At 43.8% G+C, this 19,325-nt stretch overlaps 2 protein-coding genes across 2 annotated transcripts; both read right to left on the bottom strand.

Annotated features, from left to right (window-relative positions):
- Nucleotides 1-215: 215 nt before the first annotated feature.
- LOC146388438 (G-protein coupled receptor 183-like) lies at nt 216-1,196 on the bottom strand. Its single transcript, XM_084924770.1, has one exon. The coding sequence runs from the start codon at nt 1,179-1,181 to the stop codon at nt 216-218; it is 966 nt and encodes a 321-aa protein (XP_084780896.1). The 5' UTR covers nt 1,182-1,196.
- Nucleotides 1,197-8,099: 6,903 nt separating this feature from the next.
- On the bottom strand, nt 8,100-9,080 carry LOC146388439 (G-protein coupled receptor 183-like). The gene has a single exon (XM_084924771.1). The coding sequence runs from the start codon at nt 9,063-9,065 to the stop codon at nt 8,100-8,102; it is 966 nt and encodes a 321-aa protein (XP_084780897.1). The 5' UTR covers nt 9,066-9,080.
- Nucleotides 9,081-19,325: the final 10,245 nt, after the last annotated feature.

Here is a 19,325-nt window from a genome sequence, read left to right on the forward strand (position 1 = left end):
TGCTTATAATTTTAACATTGTCTACTTGTTGATTAATTATTGATTCAATCTTCGATACAGATTTCTTTCACTGATTATGAAAAAAATGCATTCAAGTAAAATGTAAACTGGGAAAAAACAAAAACAAAGCAGGACTTTACACTCAGGATTTGACTGTCACAGTTACAATTATTTATTTTTCATAAATTTTAATAAGTGTATTGTATGCTGTGAATCTAAGCAGGTGGGTTTTGCTCCTGTGGATTCTGGTTCTTCTCTGGGTTGAAACAGGAAGTAATCTTTTTAATGCAGGCGTCAGAGAGGAAAGGCACCTTCTCTAGACGAGACAAGTAGACAAGGGGCTGGATTGTGCTGCTGATGTTCAGAAAGGCAAAACCCGCGGGCTGCACGTAGCAGCGAAACACATCAGGTGAGTAGTGGTCCTCAAATGGAAACAGAGCAACAAGTGGCAGGTAGTTGAACACGATGATACACAGGATAGAGAGCACCATCTTGAAGGCCTTCTTTTTCATGGGGTGCATTGCATCTTTCCCTGCACCGGTGGACTTCTTCAGTGCCCACAGGATGCTTGCGTTACACACTACCATCCAAGTAAATGTTGCCACTACCTCACCGGTGAACAACTTTTCAAAGTTGGGGAGCCTTCCCACCATCTTGGCTGCTGAGTAGGCAAAGGTGAGGCAGAGCACCAGCACTGAGAGGCCTAACCTGTACTTGAAGTGTTTAAATTGCCCAAAATCGATTGGAAAGAGTACAGCTACAAAGCGATCCAAGCAGATGCAGGAGAGGAACAACGGACCGCTGGTGTCTTTCACGCCAAAGGAGAACTTAAGGGCAGACAACACCTCTTTGAGCTGCCAGAGGTAGAGATTAAGGAAGCTCAGGGGGGTCATTGCACCAAAGTAGGCATCCATGAAGGCCAAGCAGCCCAAGAATATGTCTGAAGTGGAGGGCTCTTTGCGATTGTGGATGAGAATAGCAATGACGAGTAAGTTGGCCGGGATACCCACAATTACATTGATGCACTGAACGGCCAGGTCAAAGAGAATGGCCTCTATCAGGTTTTCGCACCCATCAACTGCACTGAAGGATTTTACCGTGCTGTTTATGAATGCTGTGGTATTGAGAGGCAGCTGGGTCAGGGTGGATGTTGAGCTGAGTGATGAAACATTTGTGTCCATGTTTGTGCTACCACAAAAATCAGCGGTCTGATGGGAGAGGAGCGAGAAGGATTATTGAGCTACTTCTGATCAGTCACAAAAAACAGCAGCTGATACCACTGAAGCCATGCAATTATTAAAGTGTTTTGGTTTCTTTTACATCTGTGAAGCCACAGCCTGTCTGTTAATTAGAATCCCTGCTTCTGATCTGCTGAGATTCATCTTACAAGTAGAGATAAAGTAGCTCCAGAGACTGTTTCCAGACAGTAAAAACATGTCATAAACACTGTCAGGGCTTCTCCTTATCTGTTATCATGTTATTGTGTCTGTGTGGACTCTCCTCTGGGAAATGTGACTCCCCCTAGGAACATGTAACTCACTTAAGAGAGTCATTCTAAAAGCACCACCCTTTCACAGAAGGATAAAAAGGGCATTGATTGCCAAATTAAAATGGAAAAGGTCATATTCTGTTCAAGATTATTGTAAGTAATGTCAGTGGGAATTTGTTCATTTCTTGGAGCTTTTAAAAGCCCATTTCTGACATTTATCTCGTCTTTAAGCTAATTTCAAAAAAGAAGGATGATAACTTGGAAAATGAATTTTATCAAAGGTGGACTGATCGAATAAAAACATTTACAAGCCACAAGCTTAGGTTCTCCGTCTTTGGGTCCTACAAGAAGAATTTTGATGTTTCTTCTGCAGTTTTTTTTATGAATATCAGGTTTTGTTCTGGGCTTCGGGAATGTTTGCAGCAGCTCGTAGTCAGCCTGATTTGAACAATGTGAATGTTTTGTTTCAAATGGAGTACACCTGAGCTACCTCCAGTAATGGAGTATAAAAAGCAGAGGCTGTGACTGTTCCTTGCCATCAAGGGAACTGTTCTGCTATAATACAGACCTTTCGTGAGCTCTGTTCCTTAGTGGGCGATGTTTCTGACGTGCTTCTGCTGCAGGCCACAAACGCTCCGGTGGGACTAATCACAGGAGGAGTAATCTTTGGCAAAGATGCTCGTCCCTGGAAATGTCACATCTAATCAATTGTATTTTTCTTTGGGCAATCACTGGAAAATGAAGTCTATATTACAGAATTTACAAAGAACAAATTTCTGAGGGTTTAATCAGGTGTGGATTACAGCACTGTACTGATGTTGATTTGCATTTTTAAAATTCTGATGAGGTGATTTTTGCTGATTATTGCATTGCACTGCATCCAATAATGCATGAAAGCACAGGCTATTAAATGTTTGATTTGGAACACTTCCGTTATGTTTTATGAAAACTCATATTGTAATTACCCCTCAAAATCACGTTTTTTTTAAATTTCAGATTTGTCCTTTGCAGCATTCTAGTCACTGTAGATATGTTCATATGTTTGTTGTTTTACAGCTAAAACACGCAGAAATGCTACCGTTTGTTATTAAATAAAGTCACTCCATGTTAAGATGAAGATGAAGATGTGCGCAATGTCAAACGAAGAGAAAGTAAACGGACCTCTGTCCATTTGTCACTTTGATAATTTCTTGCAACACAGAGTTAACCCCTCATCCCTCAAATCTGAATTATTGATCTGTTACTTTAATATATGGTTTGGTATCTGTGCTCTTATCAAGGACACATACTGAGTGAAGCAGTTTGATTAGAAACAAACTTCTTGAAATAAAAACCATGTACAAAATCACATTGGCCTTTTAATCATTTTAAAGCATCTCAATGTTCTACTCACCTGTTTGAATGATTCCTCTAAGCTGAGCAGTAAGTGTGACGCGGAGCGTGTTACAGGTGTTCATTTATAAGTTCTCTGAAGTGTCGTGTATTTGATGCCAACCAGGGGAGGTTCTGTCTGACATCATGAGGGGCTGACTCTTCAGTAGAGAAACTGTTGTGATGAAGAGTTTCTGTATTGTGCTGATATTTTTACACAAGCAATAAATCTCTGAACTGTGCCAGAGGTTATAGATAAGCTTGCCAGTGTCAATTTGCTTGACAATGAGTGTTACGGGACCGGTGTGATGATGCTCTCTGTTTACTGGGAGTGATGAATGCTGTCCTCAATCACTGAACACAAGTGCAAGAGAAAATCAGCAGACGAGAGCAGATCTAAATTGTGTTTGCTGGGTTTTAATGCATCAGTGTCTCACTCATGTAGCTGAAGAAAACAGCTAGTTTAGATTCCCAATGGAGTGCTCATCAGTTACAAGTGAAGGTAAAAAAAAAAAAAAGATGTGGCAGGTGTATAAAGCCTGTGTGTGTGAGAGTTATGAGTCAGAACGTACTGGGATTGATTGTTTCACAGAGCGGTTAAATTTGAGGCTCTGCTAAGTAGAACCCAATGTTCTGTTTTCATGTGAAGACAAGAGGGAAAACCCACAATGATCCAGAAGTGAGGGAGACAGAGAGAGAAAAAAAGGGGGTGGGATTTATTTGCATTACTTCTTTTTTGACTAGGGGGGCAGCAGAGGATCATTGTACCTGTTTGACAAGCACAGCAGGTTCCCACAAGTAGAACCTGATGCTTATGGTAAATGACATGATATTTACAGTCTATTAAATTCCCCAGGAGCATCTGAAATCTATCCTTTCCACCTTCATCTATTACATAAATCTTTTTTCCTCCAGATGTGACCATCAGTTTCACATTTATATATTTACAGAGTAAACACAATCCTATGATGGCGAGCTTCAGTCTTTGGTATTAGTCAGAATCAGGCCCTAGCATATGTCTGCCAAAAGCAAAATTATCAGAAAAGTTGCTACTGATATTGTGCAGAAAACCTAATTACAGCACCATCAGCAGCATGCAGCACACCATGATAATTAACATAATTAAAATCAAACAGCAAATGTGCATTGGATGCTATGCATGTGAGATATCAGCATTTTATTGTCTTATTATGGATTTAAACCGTGATATAACATGTGTGCGTACAGAGGAGGCAGAGACTGTCCACAGACATCCAGCTGTCTCCAGTCTCGTCTGCATGAGAGAGATGCAGGTAAATTCCCACCAGTACATACACCCACCCACACACACACACACACACACAGTTGTGTTTTCATATCCTTGTGGGGACATCTTGTCATAGCTAACTGATGGACTCACATGCAGACAGAGTCCTGGTCAGGGAAAAAGGTGACAAGAGGGTGAACCACAGTGCTATATAGATCTATTCCTACAGTGAGTTGGGAACTGGTCTGGGGCTCTGGGGGGAAAAAGGAAGGTAATCCACGCACACCCTTCTCTTCAGCACAATGGACTGGAGAGGCATGACTTTATTTGGGACACATGAAAGACGTTGTGTATTTTCATATTATGAGAGAGATTAAGGTGAACAGAAACTGGGTTAACCAGTGCTGCGATTTCAAACGACCTGATGAAGGTTGATTTGAGTTTCTTAGATTCAGTATGAAGAGGTACGTAGTGTGTGGACAACTGTACCTTCTGACCGATGGTGTATTCTGGAGCGGGAGTTTCATGCCGGTTGACATGTTTGTTGCATTCTTTGGTGCGTAACAGTGCCACCCGAGTGGCCCTCCAAAGCTGGCGACACCTGCAGAGGTGAAACTGGACCAAAGGAACAAAGTACTCACCTTCCACGGCCAAGAACGGAGGAGGGGGCTGATACCCTAGGGAGACCTCAAACGGAGTACGCCCTGTAGCCGAAGACTTCAAGCTGTTGTGGGTATACACCACCCCGGGCAATTGCTCTCTCCAGATAGTTTGGTTGGAGGCGACAATGCAGCGAAGCACAGTTTCAGCTCCTGACTGGCGTGCTCCGTTTGTGTGAGCAGAGTTCCTTCCATACCTGAGAGGTTAATTGAGGTCCATGATCCCATACTATATCCTCCGGGATGCCATGGAGGGGGAACACATGGTTAGTGAGCTGCTGGGCTGTCTCCAGGACCGATGTGAGTTTAGGAAGTGCTACAAAGTGAGCAGGTTTAGAAAACTGATCAGCAACAGTCATTATTGTGTTATTACCTGCTGACGGGGGTAGGCCGATGGCAAAGTCCACCGTGATATGAAACCACGGCCGAATTAGTGGTTGTAGCAAGCCAGCCGGAGGTTGATTCCCCAACTTGTCTCGGGCACATGTAGAGCAGGTGGAGACATATTCCCAAGCATCTGGTGACAAGGTGGGTCACCAGAAATAGCGCTGGAGGAAGGTAATCATTCTGTTTACTTCTAAATGGCATGTGAAACCCAGTGCAGTATGAGCCCAGTGCGGCACCCGGGAGTGGACGGTGGAGGGAACAAAGATTGCCCTGCGAGTCCTCCTCCGGGATCCGGTTCGGCTCTTAATCTCCCGAACGACCAACTCGATCTCCCATGTGATTGCTCCAATAGTGCAAGTTGCTGGAAGGATGGGCTCAGGATCCTGTTTCTCCTTGTGCGTCGAAAACTGCCAGGACAGAGCGTCCAGCTTCACATTCCGGGACCCTGGCATGTATGTAATTGAGAAGTTAAAGCGGATGAAGAAAAGAGCCCATCTGGCTTGCAGTGCGTTGAGTCATTTTGCTCCATGTAAGTAAGCCAGGTTCTTATGGTCTGTCTAAACGATAAATGGCAGAGCCATGCCCTCCAACCAGTGCCTCCACTCCTCCAAGGCCAGTTTGATTGCAAAGAACTTCCAGTCTCCCACATCATAGTTGGGCACTGTAGGAGAGAGATGGCAAGAGTAAAAGGCACAGGGCCATAGCTTACCATCTCGTTGGTGGGAGAGGGTGGCGCCGACTCCAGAATCCCAGGCATCCACCTCCACGATAAACTGGAGGTGCAAGTCGGGTCGTGCCAGGATGGGTGCAGGAGCAGTTCGATTGCGCAGTCATTCAGCCTGTGGGGGTATAATGCCCGAACTCGATCTTTACGAAACACTTTGGCCAGGTCGTGATAGACCGATGGCAATAGAGAAAGATCTAGGGGTTTGGAGACTGGTGGCAATTTGAATGCGGAAGCGGGGGGAGTGGCAGATTTAAGACAGTTCATGTGGCACTCCCCCCACCCAGATGTGCACGTCTTCTTCCAATTAATATGAGGGTTATGTTGTTGCAATCAGGGGTGACCTAAAACCAACGGTGTTTGAGGAGCTTGAAATACAAATAAAACTGATGTTTCTGGATAAAGTGAGGGTGACCGGACCTGGAATTGGCTGGGCGGTGCTATGAATTCGGGGGTAGGCTGGGTCAGGAAGGATGCAATTGACCCATCCTTCAAAACCAGGGGCATTTTTTACCCACAATTGGTGCAGCCTTCAAATTGGGCCAGCCGTCATTGCCTGGCTGTGATGTAATCGGCCTTTGGCGGCGTCCGAAGGATGCGGCCTAGGAATTGGGACTTACCTAATGTTAACAATGCACCCAAGGAGGTGGGCAATACCCACATTGTCAAATCGTCCTTAAATTCATCACAAAGATTATTTAACAAGGTACCTCGCAGCACGTTCTCTCCCCAGCGAGTTTCTTTGGCCTGGATCTGGAAGTCAGTGGAGTAGTTGGCAATGGTCTGCCACCCCTGCTTCAAATTCAGCAGGCGATGAGCCGCCGCTTTGGCGCTCGACCTCTTGTCAAACACACTCTTAAACTTTAACAGAAAAGCAGGATAGGATATTTCAGGGTCGGCTCGGAGAGCCACCTGAGCCCACTGCAGTGTGCAGTCGCACAACAATTGAACAAAAACTGCAAGTTTTGCGCCATCATCCTCAAACAAACTCCTTTGTTGACAAAAATTCAACGAAATTTGCATTAAAACCCCGCACATTTTGATAGCTCACCAGTGAAGGGCTCAGGGCAGGTAGGCAAAGACTCGAGGTGCCTGGTTCCGGGGCGGGAGGAGCCGGCTCCACCATGGGCGCTGCCGCTCCATCCGAGGGAGGATTGGCTGCAGGTGCCGTGCTCTCCCCGCTGGAGAGTGCGGGGAGAGAGAGAGCAAAACATACACAAAACCTGCAACTATCATGAGCCAGCCGGACCATGACACATCTAAGTGACTATACTCTCCCTAGTTGCCCTAACCAAACCACATTTTGAGTCAAAAATGTCTTCAGATCTTTGGTCCCCACAAAGATTGTTATGCAAACACTTTCAAAATGGTGAACTGTAAATTTTACACTTAAGCATTTTTCCGGGATTTAAAGAAAGGAAGAAATAACACATCCTATTTATAGTTTTTAGAGGTGTTGGAAGACAGATATTATTGCTAAGGTGGCTTTTTCACTTGGGTTGTATGCTATGTTAACCTAACTGTGTGGTATTCTTGAACATACCAGTCTGCTTTATACATTTGAGCATGGCATGAATGTTCACTCAGTAGGAAAGAAAATATAGATATAAATCATATGTAGTGTTTTTTCCCTGTAGTGGTGCAGCTGAGTTTTTGGTCTGTGGCAAACACTAACCCTTTTCAAAAATTCACTGTTTGACCTATTCATTCATTATTATGTTGGAGAGGTATGTGGGGAATGTATACACCCCGTCCTGCACCATGCACCTTGAGAAAGACATCACACATGAAACAGATACATGCTCCTTTTGCTATCAGTATGATGCTGATTGGGATTCTGAGCCTAAAGGTCCTCACAACCTCACCACAGTCACTGGTCCACACATTCACTGGAAGGATAAAGTTTATTGATGTATTTTGTCCTCACGGTGGCGCCAAAACACAATCAAATAGTTCACATGCTCCTCGTAGCAATTCATCACATTATGAAAACATGAATTAAAATGCTTATAATTTTAACATTGTCTACTTGTTGATTAATTATTGATTCAATCTTTGATACAGATTTCTTTCACTGATTATGAAAAAAATGCATTCAAGTAAAACGTAAACTGTGAAAAAACAAACAAAAACAAAGCAGGACTTTACACTCAGGATTTGACTGTCACAGTTACAATTATTTATTTTTCATAAATTTTAATAAGTGTATTGTATGCTGTGAATCTAAGCAGGTGGGTTTTGCTCCTGTGGATTCTGGTTCTTCTCTGGGTTGAAACAGGAAGTAATCTTTTTAATGCAGGCGTCAGAGAGGAAAGGCACCTTCTCTAGACGAGACAAGTAGACAAGGGGCTGGATTGTGCTGCTGATGTTCAGAAAGGCAAAACCCGCGGGCTGCACGTAGCAGCGAAACACATCAGGTGAGTAGTGGTCCTCAAATGGAAACAGAGCAACAAGTGGCAGGTAGTTGAACACGATGATACACAGGATAGAGAGCACCATCTTGAAGGCCTTCTTTTTCATGGGGTGCATTGCATCTTTCCCTGCACCGGTGGACTTCTTCAGTGCCCACAGGATGCTTGCGTTACACACTACCATCCAAGTAAATGTTGCCACTACCTCACCGGTGAACAACTTTTCAAAGTTGGGGAGCCCTCCCACCATCTTGGCTGCTGAGTAGGCAAAGGTGAGGCAGAGCACCAGCACTGAGAGGCCTAACCTGTACTTGAAGTGTTTAAGTTGCCCAAAAGCAATTGGAAAGAGTACAGCTACAAAGCGATCCAAGCAGATGCAGGAGAGGAACAATGGACCGCTGGTGTCTTTCACGCCAAAGGAGAACTTAAGGGCTGACCACACCTCTTTGAGCTGCCAGAGGTAGAGATTAAGGAAGCTCAGGGGGGTCATTGCACCAAAGTAGGCATCCATGAAGGCCAAGCAGCCCAAGAATATGTCTGAAGTGGAGGGCTCTTTGCGATTGTGGATGAGAATAGCAATGACGAGTAAGTTGGCTGGGATACCCACAATTACATTGATGCACTGAACGGCCAGGTCAAAGAGAATGGCCTCTATCAGGTTTTCGCACCCATCAAACACACTGAAGGATTTTACCGTGCTGTTTATGAATGCTGTGGTATTGAGAGGCAGCTGGGTCAGGGTGGATGTTGAGCTGAGTGATGAAACATTTGTGTCCATGTTTGTGCTACCACAAAAATCAGCGGTCTGATGGGAGAGGAGCGAGAAGGATTATTGAGCTACTTCTGACCAGTCGTAGAAAACAGCAGCTGATACCATCAAAGCCATGCAATTAAAGTGTTTCAATTTCTTTTAAATTAGTGAAGCCACAGCCTGTCTGTTAATTAGAATCCCTGCTTCTGATCTGCTGAGATTGATCTTACAAGTAGAGATAAAGTAGCTCCAGAGACCATTCCCAGACAGTAAAAACATGTCGCAAACACCGTCAGAGCCTCTCCTCAGGCTGTTATCTTGTTATTGTGTCTGTGTGGACTCTCCTCTGGGAAATGTGACTCCCCCTAGGAACATGTAACTCACTTAAGAGAGTCATTCTAAAAGCACCACCCTTTCACAGAAGGATAAAAAGGGCATTGATTGCCAAATTAAAATGGAAAAGGTCATATTCTGTTCAAGATTATTGTAAGTAATGTCAGTGGGAATTTGTTCATTTCTTGGAGCTTTTAAAAGCCCATTTCTGACATTTATCTCGTCTTTAAGCTAATTTCAAAAAAGAAGGATGATAACTTGGAAAATGAATTTTATCAATGGTGGACTGATGGAATAACAATATTCATAAGCCATAAGTTTAGTTTCTCTGTCTTTGGGTCATACAAGAAGATTTTTGATGTTTCTTCTGCAGCTTTTTTTGATAAATATCAGGTTTTGTTCTGGGCTTCGGGAATGTTTGCAGCAGCTCGTAGTCAGCCTGATTTGAACAATGTGAAAGTGCAAGAGTTTTTAAATGGAGTACACCTGAGCTACCTCCAGTAATGAACTATTAAAGCCAGAGGCTGTGACTGTTCCTTGCCATCAAGGGAACTGTTCTGCTATAATACAGACCTTTCGTGAGCTCTGTTCCTTAGTGGGCGATGTTTCTGACGTGCTTCTGCTGCAGGCCACAAATGCTCTGGTGGGACTAATCACGGGAGGAGTAATCTTTGGCAAAGATGCTCGTCCCTGGAAATGTCACAACTAATCAATTGTATTTTTCTTTGGGCAATCACTGGAAAATGAAGTCTATATTACAGAATTTACAAAGAACAAATTTCTGAGGGTTTAATCAGGTGTGGATTACAGCACTGTACTGATGTTGATTTGCATTTTTAAAATTCTGATGAGGTGATTTTTGCTGATTATTGTATTGCACTGCATCCAATAATGCATGAAAGCACAGGGTATTAAATGTTTGATTTGGAAATTTGGAACACTTCTGTCATGTTTTATGAAAACTCATATTGTAATTACCCCTCAAAAATCACGTTTTTTTTAAATTTCAGATTTGTCCTTTGCAGCATTCTAGTCACTGTAGATATGTTCATATGTTTGTTTTTAAATAGAAAACACCTTTTACAGCTAAAACACGCAGAGATGCTACCATTTGTTATTAAATAAAGTCACTCCATGCATAACGAAGATGAAGATGAAGATGTGCGCAATGTCAAGCGAGGAAAAAATAAACAGACCTCTTTCCATTTGTCACTTTGATAATTTCTTGGAACAGAGTTAACCTCTAATCCCTCAAATCTAAATTATTTATCTGTTACTTTAATATATGGTTTGGTATCTGTGCTCTTATCAAGGACACATACTGAGTGAAACAGTTTGATTAGAAACAAACTTCTTGAAATAAAACCCATGTACAAAATCATTTTAAAGCATCCCAATGTTCTACTCACCTGTTTGAATGATTCCTCTAAGCTGAGCAGTAAGTGTGACGCGGAGCGTGTTACAGGTGTTCATTTATAAGTTCTCTGAAGTGTCGTGTATTTGACGCCAACCAGGGGAGGTTCTGTCTGACATCATGAGGGGCTGACTCTTCAGTAGAGAAACTGTTGTGATGAAGAGTTTCTGTATTGTGCTGATATTTTTACACAAGCAATAAATCTCTGAACTGTGCCAGAGGTTATAGATAAGCTTGCCAGTGTCAATTTGCTTGACAATGAGTGTTACGGGACCGGTGTGATGATGCTCTCTGTTTACTGGGAGTGATGAATGCTGTCCTCAATCACTGAACACAAGTGCAAGAGAAAATCAGCAGACGAGAGCAGATCTAAATTGTGTTTGCTGGGTTTTAATGCATCAGTGTCTCACTCATGTAGCTGAAGAAAACAGCTAGTTAGATTCCCAATGGAGTGCTCATCAGTTACAAGTGAAGGTGAAAAAAAGCTGTGGTAGTTGCATAAAGCCTGTGTGTGTGAGAGTTATGAGTCAGAACGTACTGGGATCGATTGTTTCACAGAGCGGTTAAATTTGAGGCTCTGCTAAGTAGAACCCAATGTTCTGTTCCCATGTGAAGACAAGAGGGAAAACCCACAATGATCCAGAAGTGAGGGAGACAGAGAGAGAAAAAAAGGGGGTGGGATTTATTTGCATTACTTCTTCTTTGTCTAGGGGGGCAGCAGAGGATCATTGTACCTGTTTGACAAGCACTGCAGGTTCACACAAGTAGAACCTGACGCTTATGGTAAATGGCCTGGTCGTTAAGTCTGACGTCACTAGCCGTGTCTGGGCCTAAACTCCGCTGCAGGTCCATATATCAAACGATCACTATGGCATTACTGAGAGTTGAAAAACTGTCTAAAGTCTTTCATCTTTAATAAAATGATCAGCGTTCTGCTCTACCAGGTGTAACAATTGAGTTAAACATCCAGGCATCCATGAAAACGGAATTTATGACATTTAACAGAGTTAGAAGTTAGCAGGAAGTTAGCTCGCTAGCTTCTATCTAAATACAATATAGCATGTCCTGACTGCGGGGTTTTGGAAACAAACTAAAACGTACAGCTCTGTTATCACTTCCAACATAAATGAAGACAGAAAACTAAACAGTAGTGACGTTTGTAGGGTTACTGAAGTTTGGCTAGCTGGTATATAATGATGTGCTACTTGACCGCTAGCGACACAGCTATGTTAGCATAATATAAACAAGCTAACCTTTTTTCCACTCGATAAAAGTTAACGTGAGTGTTCTCGGTGGTCAGGAACAAATGTAATCGCATGGCAGGATGCTGTAAAAGGACCAAACTTCAGCCAGGAGAACAACTGAGATAATCCATCCACAATACGAGGTTAGTCATTCATATACTGCTGCATGGGCTGGGCTGTAGTTACATCCTAAGGTTTTAAAAACTGAGCTTAAATAAATGATTAGCGGTAATAAAAGCCGAGGGATGTCAACATTGATCACTGACTGTTTTAGGAGCTTTTTGAGATTAAATAGAAGAAAATACATAACATTAAACATGTTAAAAACACAAAAGCCATATTAAACGCAGACTATTTTAGGCCCGGAAGTAGGATTCGTCACGTCATCACTTAACGACCGGATAGCGCTTTACGTAGTCCCTATGGACCCCAAAGCGCTTTGTACTACATACAGTCATCCACCCATTCACACACTGTTGATGGCAAGCCACATTGTAGAAACTGACAGAGGCAAGGCTGCTGGACACTGGCTCCACCGGGCCCTCTGACCACCACCAGTAGGCAATGGGTGAAGTGTCTTGCCCAAGGACACAACGACCGAGACTGTCGGACCCAGGGCTCAAACCGGCAACCTTCCGATTACAAGACGAACTGCCAACTCTTGAGCCACAATCGCCCCCTATCCTTCCTATTCTTGTGGTTCTGCACTGTGTCCTGCACATTCTTCCTGCTTACTCTGCATCTTTCAAATTAAAACACTAAGCCTGTGCATCTCCAACCAAACCATCGGTGCACCAGCATAAGGACAAGTGCAAAAGAAACAGAAGAGTAACAAACAGAGCTTAAGCTTAAATAATTACATATACAGTGTTTATGCAGAACCAAACAAATCCACAAATCTTGGCTGCTTCAGTGGGTCATATAATTGTAGGAAAGTTGAGTCACATCTTATAAAAACACAAGCTGTGAGGAAATCTTTTCCCCTTTCCCTTATTTTACGTCTCAGTTGTAGTAACTTTTGCAAACAAGCACAGCTTAAGTGGACAGAATGCACAGAATGCAGTCTGTGGTATTAGTCAGAATCAGGCCTTAGCATATGTCTGCCAAAAGAAAAATTATCAGAAACGTTGCCACTGATAGTGTGCAGAAAACTTCAACACAACACCATCAGCAGCATGCAGCACACTGTGATAATTAACATAATTAAAATCAAACAACAAATGTGCTTTGGATGCTATGCATGTGAGATATCAGCATTTTATTGTCTTATTATGGATTTAAACCGTGATATAACGTGTGCGTACAGAGGAGGCAGAGACTGTCCACAGACATCCAGCTGTCTCCAGTCTCGTCTGCATGAGAGAGATGCAGGTAAATTCCCACCAGTACATACACCCACTTACTTGCTCACTCACACACACACACACACACACACACACACACACACACACACACACACACACACACACACACACACACACAGTTGTGTTTTCATATCCTTGTGGGGACATCTTGTCATGGCTTACAGATGGACTCACATGCAGACAGAGTCCTGGTCAGGGAAAAAGGTGACAAGAGGGTGAACCACAGTGCTATATAGATCTATTCCTACAGTGAGTTGGGAACTGGTCTGGGGCTCTGGGGGGAAAAAGGAAGGTAATCCACGCACACCCTTCTCTTCAGCACAATGGACTGGAGAGGCATGACTTTATTTGGGACACATGAAAGACGTTGTGTATTTTCATATTATGAGAGAGATTAAGGTGAACAGAAACTGGGTTAACCAGTGCTGCGATTTCAAACAACCTGATGAAGGTTGATTTGAGTTTCTGTAGATTCAGTATGAAGAGGTACGTAGTGTGTGGACAACTGTACCTTCTGACCGATGGTGTATTCTGGAGCGGGAGTTTTATGCCAGTCGGCATGTTTGTTGCATTCTTTGGTGCGTAACAGTGCCACCCGAGTGGCCCTCCAAAGCTGGCGACACCTGCAGAGGTGAAACTGGACCAAAGGAACAAAGTACTCACCTTCCACGGCCAAGAACGGGGGGGCTGATACCCTAGGGAGACCTCAAACGGAGTACGCTCTGTAGCCGAAGACTTCAAGCTGTTGTCGATATACTCCACCCCGGGCAATTGCTCTCTCCAGATGGTTTGGTTGGAGGAGACGATGCAGCGAAGCACAGTCTTCAGCTCCTGACTGGCGTGCTCCGTTTGTCCGTTGCTCTGTGGTAACCAGAAGAGAGACTAACCTTTTCTTCTAGAGGCGAGCAGAGTTTCTTCCATACCTGAGAGGTTAATTGAGGTCCATGATCCCATACTATATCCTCCGGGATACCATGGAGGGGGAACACATGGTTAGTGAGCTGCTGGGCTGTCTCCAGGACCGATGTGAGTTTAGGAAGTGCTACAAAGTGAGCAGGTTTAGAAAACTGATCAGCAACAGTCATTATTGTGTTATTACCTGCTGACGGGGGTAGGCCGATTGCGAAGTACACCGTGATATTAAACCATGGCCGAGCTGTTGGTTGTAGCAAGCCAGCTGGAGGTTGATTCCCCAATTTGTCTCGGGCACATGTAGAGCAGGTGGAGACATATTCCTGAGCATCTGGTGACAAGGTGGGTCACCAGAAATAGTGCTGGAGGAAGGTAATCATTCTGTTTACTTCTAAATGGCATTTGAAGCGGGCGGTATGAGCCCAGTGCGGCACCCGGGAGTGGACGGTGGACTGAACAAAGATTGCCCTGCGAGTCCTCCTCCGGGATCCGGTTCGGCTCTTAATCTCCCGAACGGCCAACTCGATCTCCCATGTGATTGCTCCAATAGTGCAAGTTGCTGGAAGGATGGGCTCAGGATCCTGTTTCTCCTTGTGCGTCGAAAACTGCCAGGACAGAGCGTCCAGCTTCACATTCCGGGACCCTGGCATGTATGTAATTGAGAAGTTAAAGCGGATGAAGAAAAGAGCCCATCTGGCTTGCAGTGCGTTGAGTCATTTTGCTCCATGTAAGTAAGCCAGGTTCTTATGGTCTGTCTAAACGATAAATGGCTGAGCCATGCCCTCCAACCAGTGCCTCCACTCCTCCAAAGCCAGTTTGATTGCAAAGAACTTCCAGTCTCCCACATCATAGTTGGGCACTGTAGGAGAGAGATGGCGAGAGAAAAAGGCACAGGGCCATAGCTTACCATCTCGTTGGTGGGAGAGGGTGGCGCCGACTCCAGAATCCCAGGCATCCACCTCCACTATAAACTGGAGGTGCAAGTCGGGTTGTGTCAGGATGTGTGCGGTAGTGAAATGCTCCTTTAACTTAGTGAAGGCCTTTTGAGCTGCTGGGTCCCACTGAAAAGGGATCTTGGGGGAGGTCAAATGGGTCAAAGGTAAGGCGATTTTACTGAAGTTCCTCATGAATCTGCAATAAAAGTTAGTGAAGACGAGGAACTGTAGGAGCATAAGGCAATCTGTGGGTTCTGGCCATTCCACAACCACTCTAACCTTAGCTGGGTCTGGCTTGAGTTCATTTTGGTCAATTTTGTATCTCAAAAATAACATTTTGCACATGAAATTCACATTTTTCTCCTTTAACAAAAAGTCTGTTCTAAAGCAGCTGCTGGAGGACCTGTCTTACATGGTTACGTGTTCAGTTTCAGTCTTAGAGAAGATTAGAATAATGTCTAAATACACGAAGATGAAACGGTTGAAAAAGTCCCCGAGTACATCATTAACCAACGTCTGGAAGACGTTAGCCCGAACGGCATCACAAGGTACTCAAAGTGACCGAGATGTGAGTTAAAGGTTGTCTTCCATTTGTCAACCACGCGGATTCTAAACAAGTGATACGAATTAACGACTCGTAGGCCCGTAAGCCCCAGGAGCAGTTCGATTGCCCAATCATACATCCTGTGGGGGCATAATGCCCGCACTCAGTCTTTACGAAACACTTTGGCCATGTCGTGATAGACCGATGGCACCAGAGAAAGATCTGGGGGTTCTGAGACTGGTGGCAATTTGAATGCTGAAGCGGGGGGAGTGGCAGATTTAAGACAGTCCACTTGGCACTCCCCCCACCCAGATGTGCACGTCTTCTTCCATTTAATATGAGGGTTATATTGTTGCAACCAGGGGTGACCTAAAACAAACGGTGTTTGAGGAGCTTGAAATACAAAAAAAAATCTGATGGTTTCTGAATGGTTTCCAGATAAAGTGAGGGTGACTGGTTCTGTAATGTGGGTGATGTCTGGCAGGTGCTTTATTGACAGAGTGGAAATCTGGAGTGAGAGTGGCAATGGCTTGGTAATTAAATTGGAATTTTTGACGAGAGCCAAGTAAATGAAATTTTGTTTGATTGTGCCGGACACGTTGCAACACAATGTGCCTCTCTTGCCACAAACCAAACACGGAGACCAGACGATGGTGCCGCTCTGTAGGGTTCAGGCGAGAGTGGCCCAACTGCATGGGCTCCTCCTGATTTAAGACCTTCCCCTGCTCACAGAGCTCCGCTTGGGCTCCCTCAGACACCATCTTGGATTGCCCCGAAGGCTCGTGGGAGCTGTAGTGCAGAGAGCTCCGACGGGCGCACAGATGATCATCATCTTTGATACACTACAGGTATGTCCCAATTCCTGGGCCGCAACCTTCGGAGGACCCAGCCGTCGCGGTCTATGTGGGCTGGGTCCTTCGAAGACCGAGAAGGCCAGAAAACACTGAAAAAAGCCAAACAAAGACATTTTTAAGTTATCTAAGTGACTTATATATCATGTTTAACCTGAGTAGCGAAAGAACATGGGAGGTCTAAAAACGATGTGCCGGGAGTCCGGTTTTCTCGCCGGCTTTAGTGAGCCTTGACCTCTCAGTCAGCTATCTAGCTGGTGCGTAACAAACGTCTCCGAAAATGTCGGCGCACTTTTGCAAATGCGTTATCTCTTGGTAAATCAAGCAGATATTTGAAGTTTACACAGCTACGTTCTCGCCTGAAAATACCTTAAAAGTTTATTTCGTGAGCGTGAAAGAGTAAGAGTATTAAAACTAAGTAGCTGCCGCCATTTTTGGAAACTGGAATTGGCTGGGCCGTAGGGGGTAAGCTGGGCCACGAAGGATGCACTTGACCCATCCTTCATATCCAGGGAAATGAAGGAGGCATTTTTTAGCTGCATTTGGTGCAGCCTTCAAATTGGGCCAGCTGCCATTGCCTGGCTGTGATGTATACGGCCTTTGAGTTCATTAGGTACCTTACATACCTTACAGGTACCTTACATTAGGTAAGTCCCTAGGAATTGGGACTTACCTAATGTTAACAATGCACCCAAAGAGGTGGGCAATACCTGCATTGTCAAATCGTCCTTAAATTCATGACAAAGATTATTTAACAAGGCACCTCGCAGCACGTTCTCTCCCCAGCGAGTTTCTTTGGCCTGGATCTGGAAGTCAGTGGAGTAGTTGGCCATGGTCTGCCACCCCTGCTTCAAATTCAGCAGGCGATGAGCCGCCGCTTTGGCGCTCGACCCCTTGTCAAACACACTCTTAAACTTTAACAGAAAAGAAGGATAGGTTATTTCAGGGTCGCCTCAGAAAACCGCCTGAGCCCACTGCAGTGCGTGGTTGCACAACAATTGAACAAAAACTGCAAGTTTTGCGCCATCATCCTCAAACAAAAAAAAAAATCAACGAAATTTGCATTAAAACCCTGCACATTTTGATAGCTCATATTAAATTTAGTTCTTTGCATTCTTTTGGCGGCGAAGAAAAACACGGCTCAAAGTGGTCTAACTCAAAAAATGATCTTTAATTTTACATTTTCTGGAAAATGGAGACTGAGCACAGAGACATCAGCTCAAGTCTGACTGCGGTAGCAGCCAGGATGGTTATATTATGCAGCACGTCACACACACACACACACACACACACACTCAGTTTACTCAGTTCCTCTTTCTTTGTGTGTGAAACTTCCTCTTTTCTCCAGTTCCCCTGTCTAAGGTCTGTTGGCAGGGCAACTTCTCACCCTTAACCTAGTTCTTGTCTCGTCTGAGCTTAAAATACATAAAACAATATAATCAGACAATAAGCACTAAGAATATATATTAAATACATGACACTCACCAGTGAAGGGCTCGGGGGCAGGTAGGCAAAGACTCGAGGTGCCTGGTTCTGGGGCGGGAGGAGCCGGCTCCACCATGGGCGCTGCCGCTCCATCCGAGGGAGGATTGGCTGCAGGTGCTGTGCTCTCCCCGCTGGAGAGTGTAGGGAGAGAGAGAGCAAAACATACACAAAACCTGCAACTATCATGAGCCAGCCGGACCATGACACATCTAAGTGACTCTCCCTAGTTGCCCTAACCAAACCACATTTTGAGTCAAAAATGTCTTCAGATCTTTGGTCCCCACAAAGATTGTTATGCAAACACTTTCAAAATGGTGAACTGTAAATTTTACACTTAAGCTTTTTTCCGGGATTTAAAGAAAGGAAGAAATAACACATCCTATTTATAGTTTTTAGAGGTGTTGGAAGACAGATATTATTGCTAAGGTGGCTTTTTCACTTGGGTTGTATGCTATGTTAACCTAACTGTGTGGTATTCTTGAACATACCAGTCTGCTTTATACATTTGAGCATGGCATGAATGTTCACTCAGTAGGAAAGAAAATATAGATCTGTATAAAACGCATTTAACTACATTGAATAAAATCATATGTAATGTTTTTTCCCTGTAGTGGTGCAGCTGAGTTTTTGGTCTGTGGCAAACACTAACCCTTTTTAAAAATTCCTTGTTTGACCTATTCATTCATTATTATGTTGGAGAGGTATGTGGGGAATGTATACACCCCGTCCTGCACCATGCACCTTGAGAAAGACATCACACATGAAACAGATACATGCTCCTTTTGCTATCAGTATGATGCTGATTGGGATTCTGAGCCTAAATGTCCTCACAACCTCACCACAGTCACTGGTCCACACATTCACTGGAAGGATAAAGTTTATTGATGTATTTTGTCCTCACGGTGGCGCCAAAACACAAGCAAATAGTTCACATGCTCCTCGTAGCAATTCATCACATTATGAAAACATGAATTAAAATGCTTATAATTTTAACATTGTCTACTTGTTGATTAATTATTGATTCAATCTTCGATACAGATTTCTTTCACTAATTATGAAAAAAATGCATTCAAGTAAAACGTAAACTGTGAAAAAACAAACAAAAACAAAGCAGGACTTTACACTCAGGATTTGACTGTCACAGTTGCAGATAATTATTTTTCATAGATTTGAATATGTGTGTTATATTTTTATATTTTGTGAAT

This window comes from Perissodus microlepis, chromosome 4, assembly GCF_051167445.1.
Source record: "Perissodus microlepis isolate ML-2025 ecotype Zambia chromosome 4, ASM5116744v1, whole genome shotgun sequence".
In the NCBI taxonomy this organism is placed as follows: Eukaryota; Metazoa; Chordata; class Actinopteri; order Cichliformes; family Cichlidae; genus Perissodus; species Perissodus microlepis.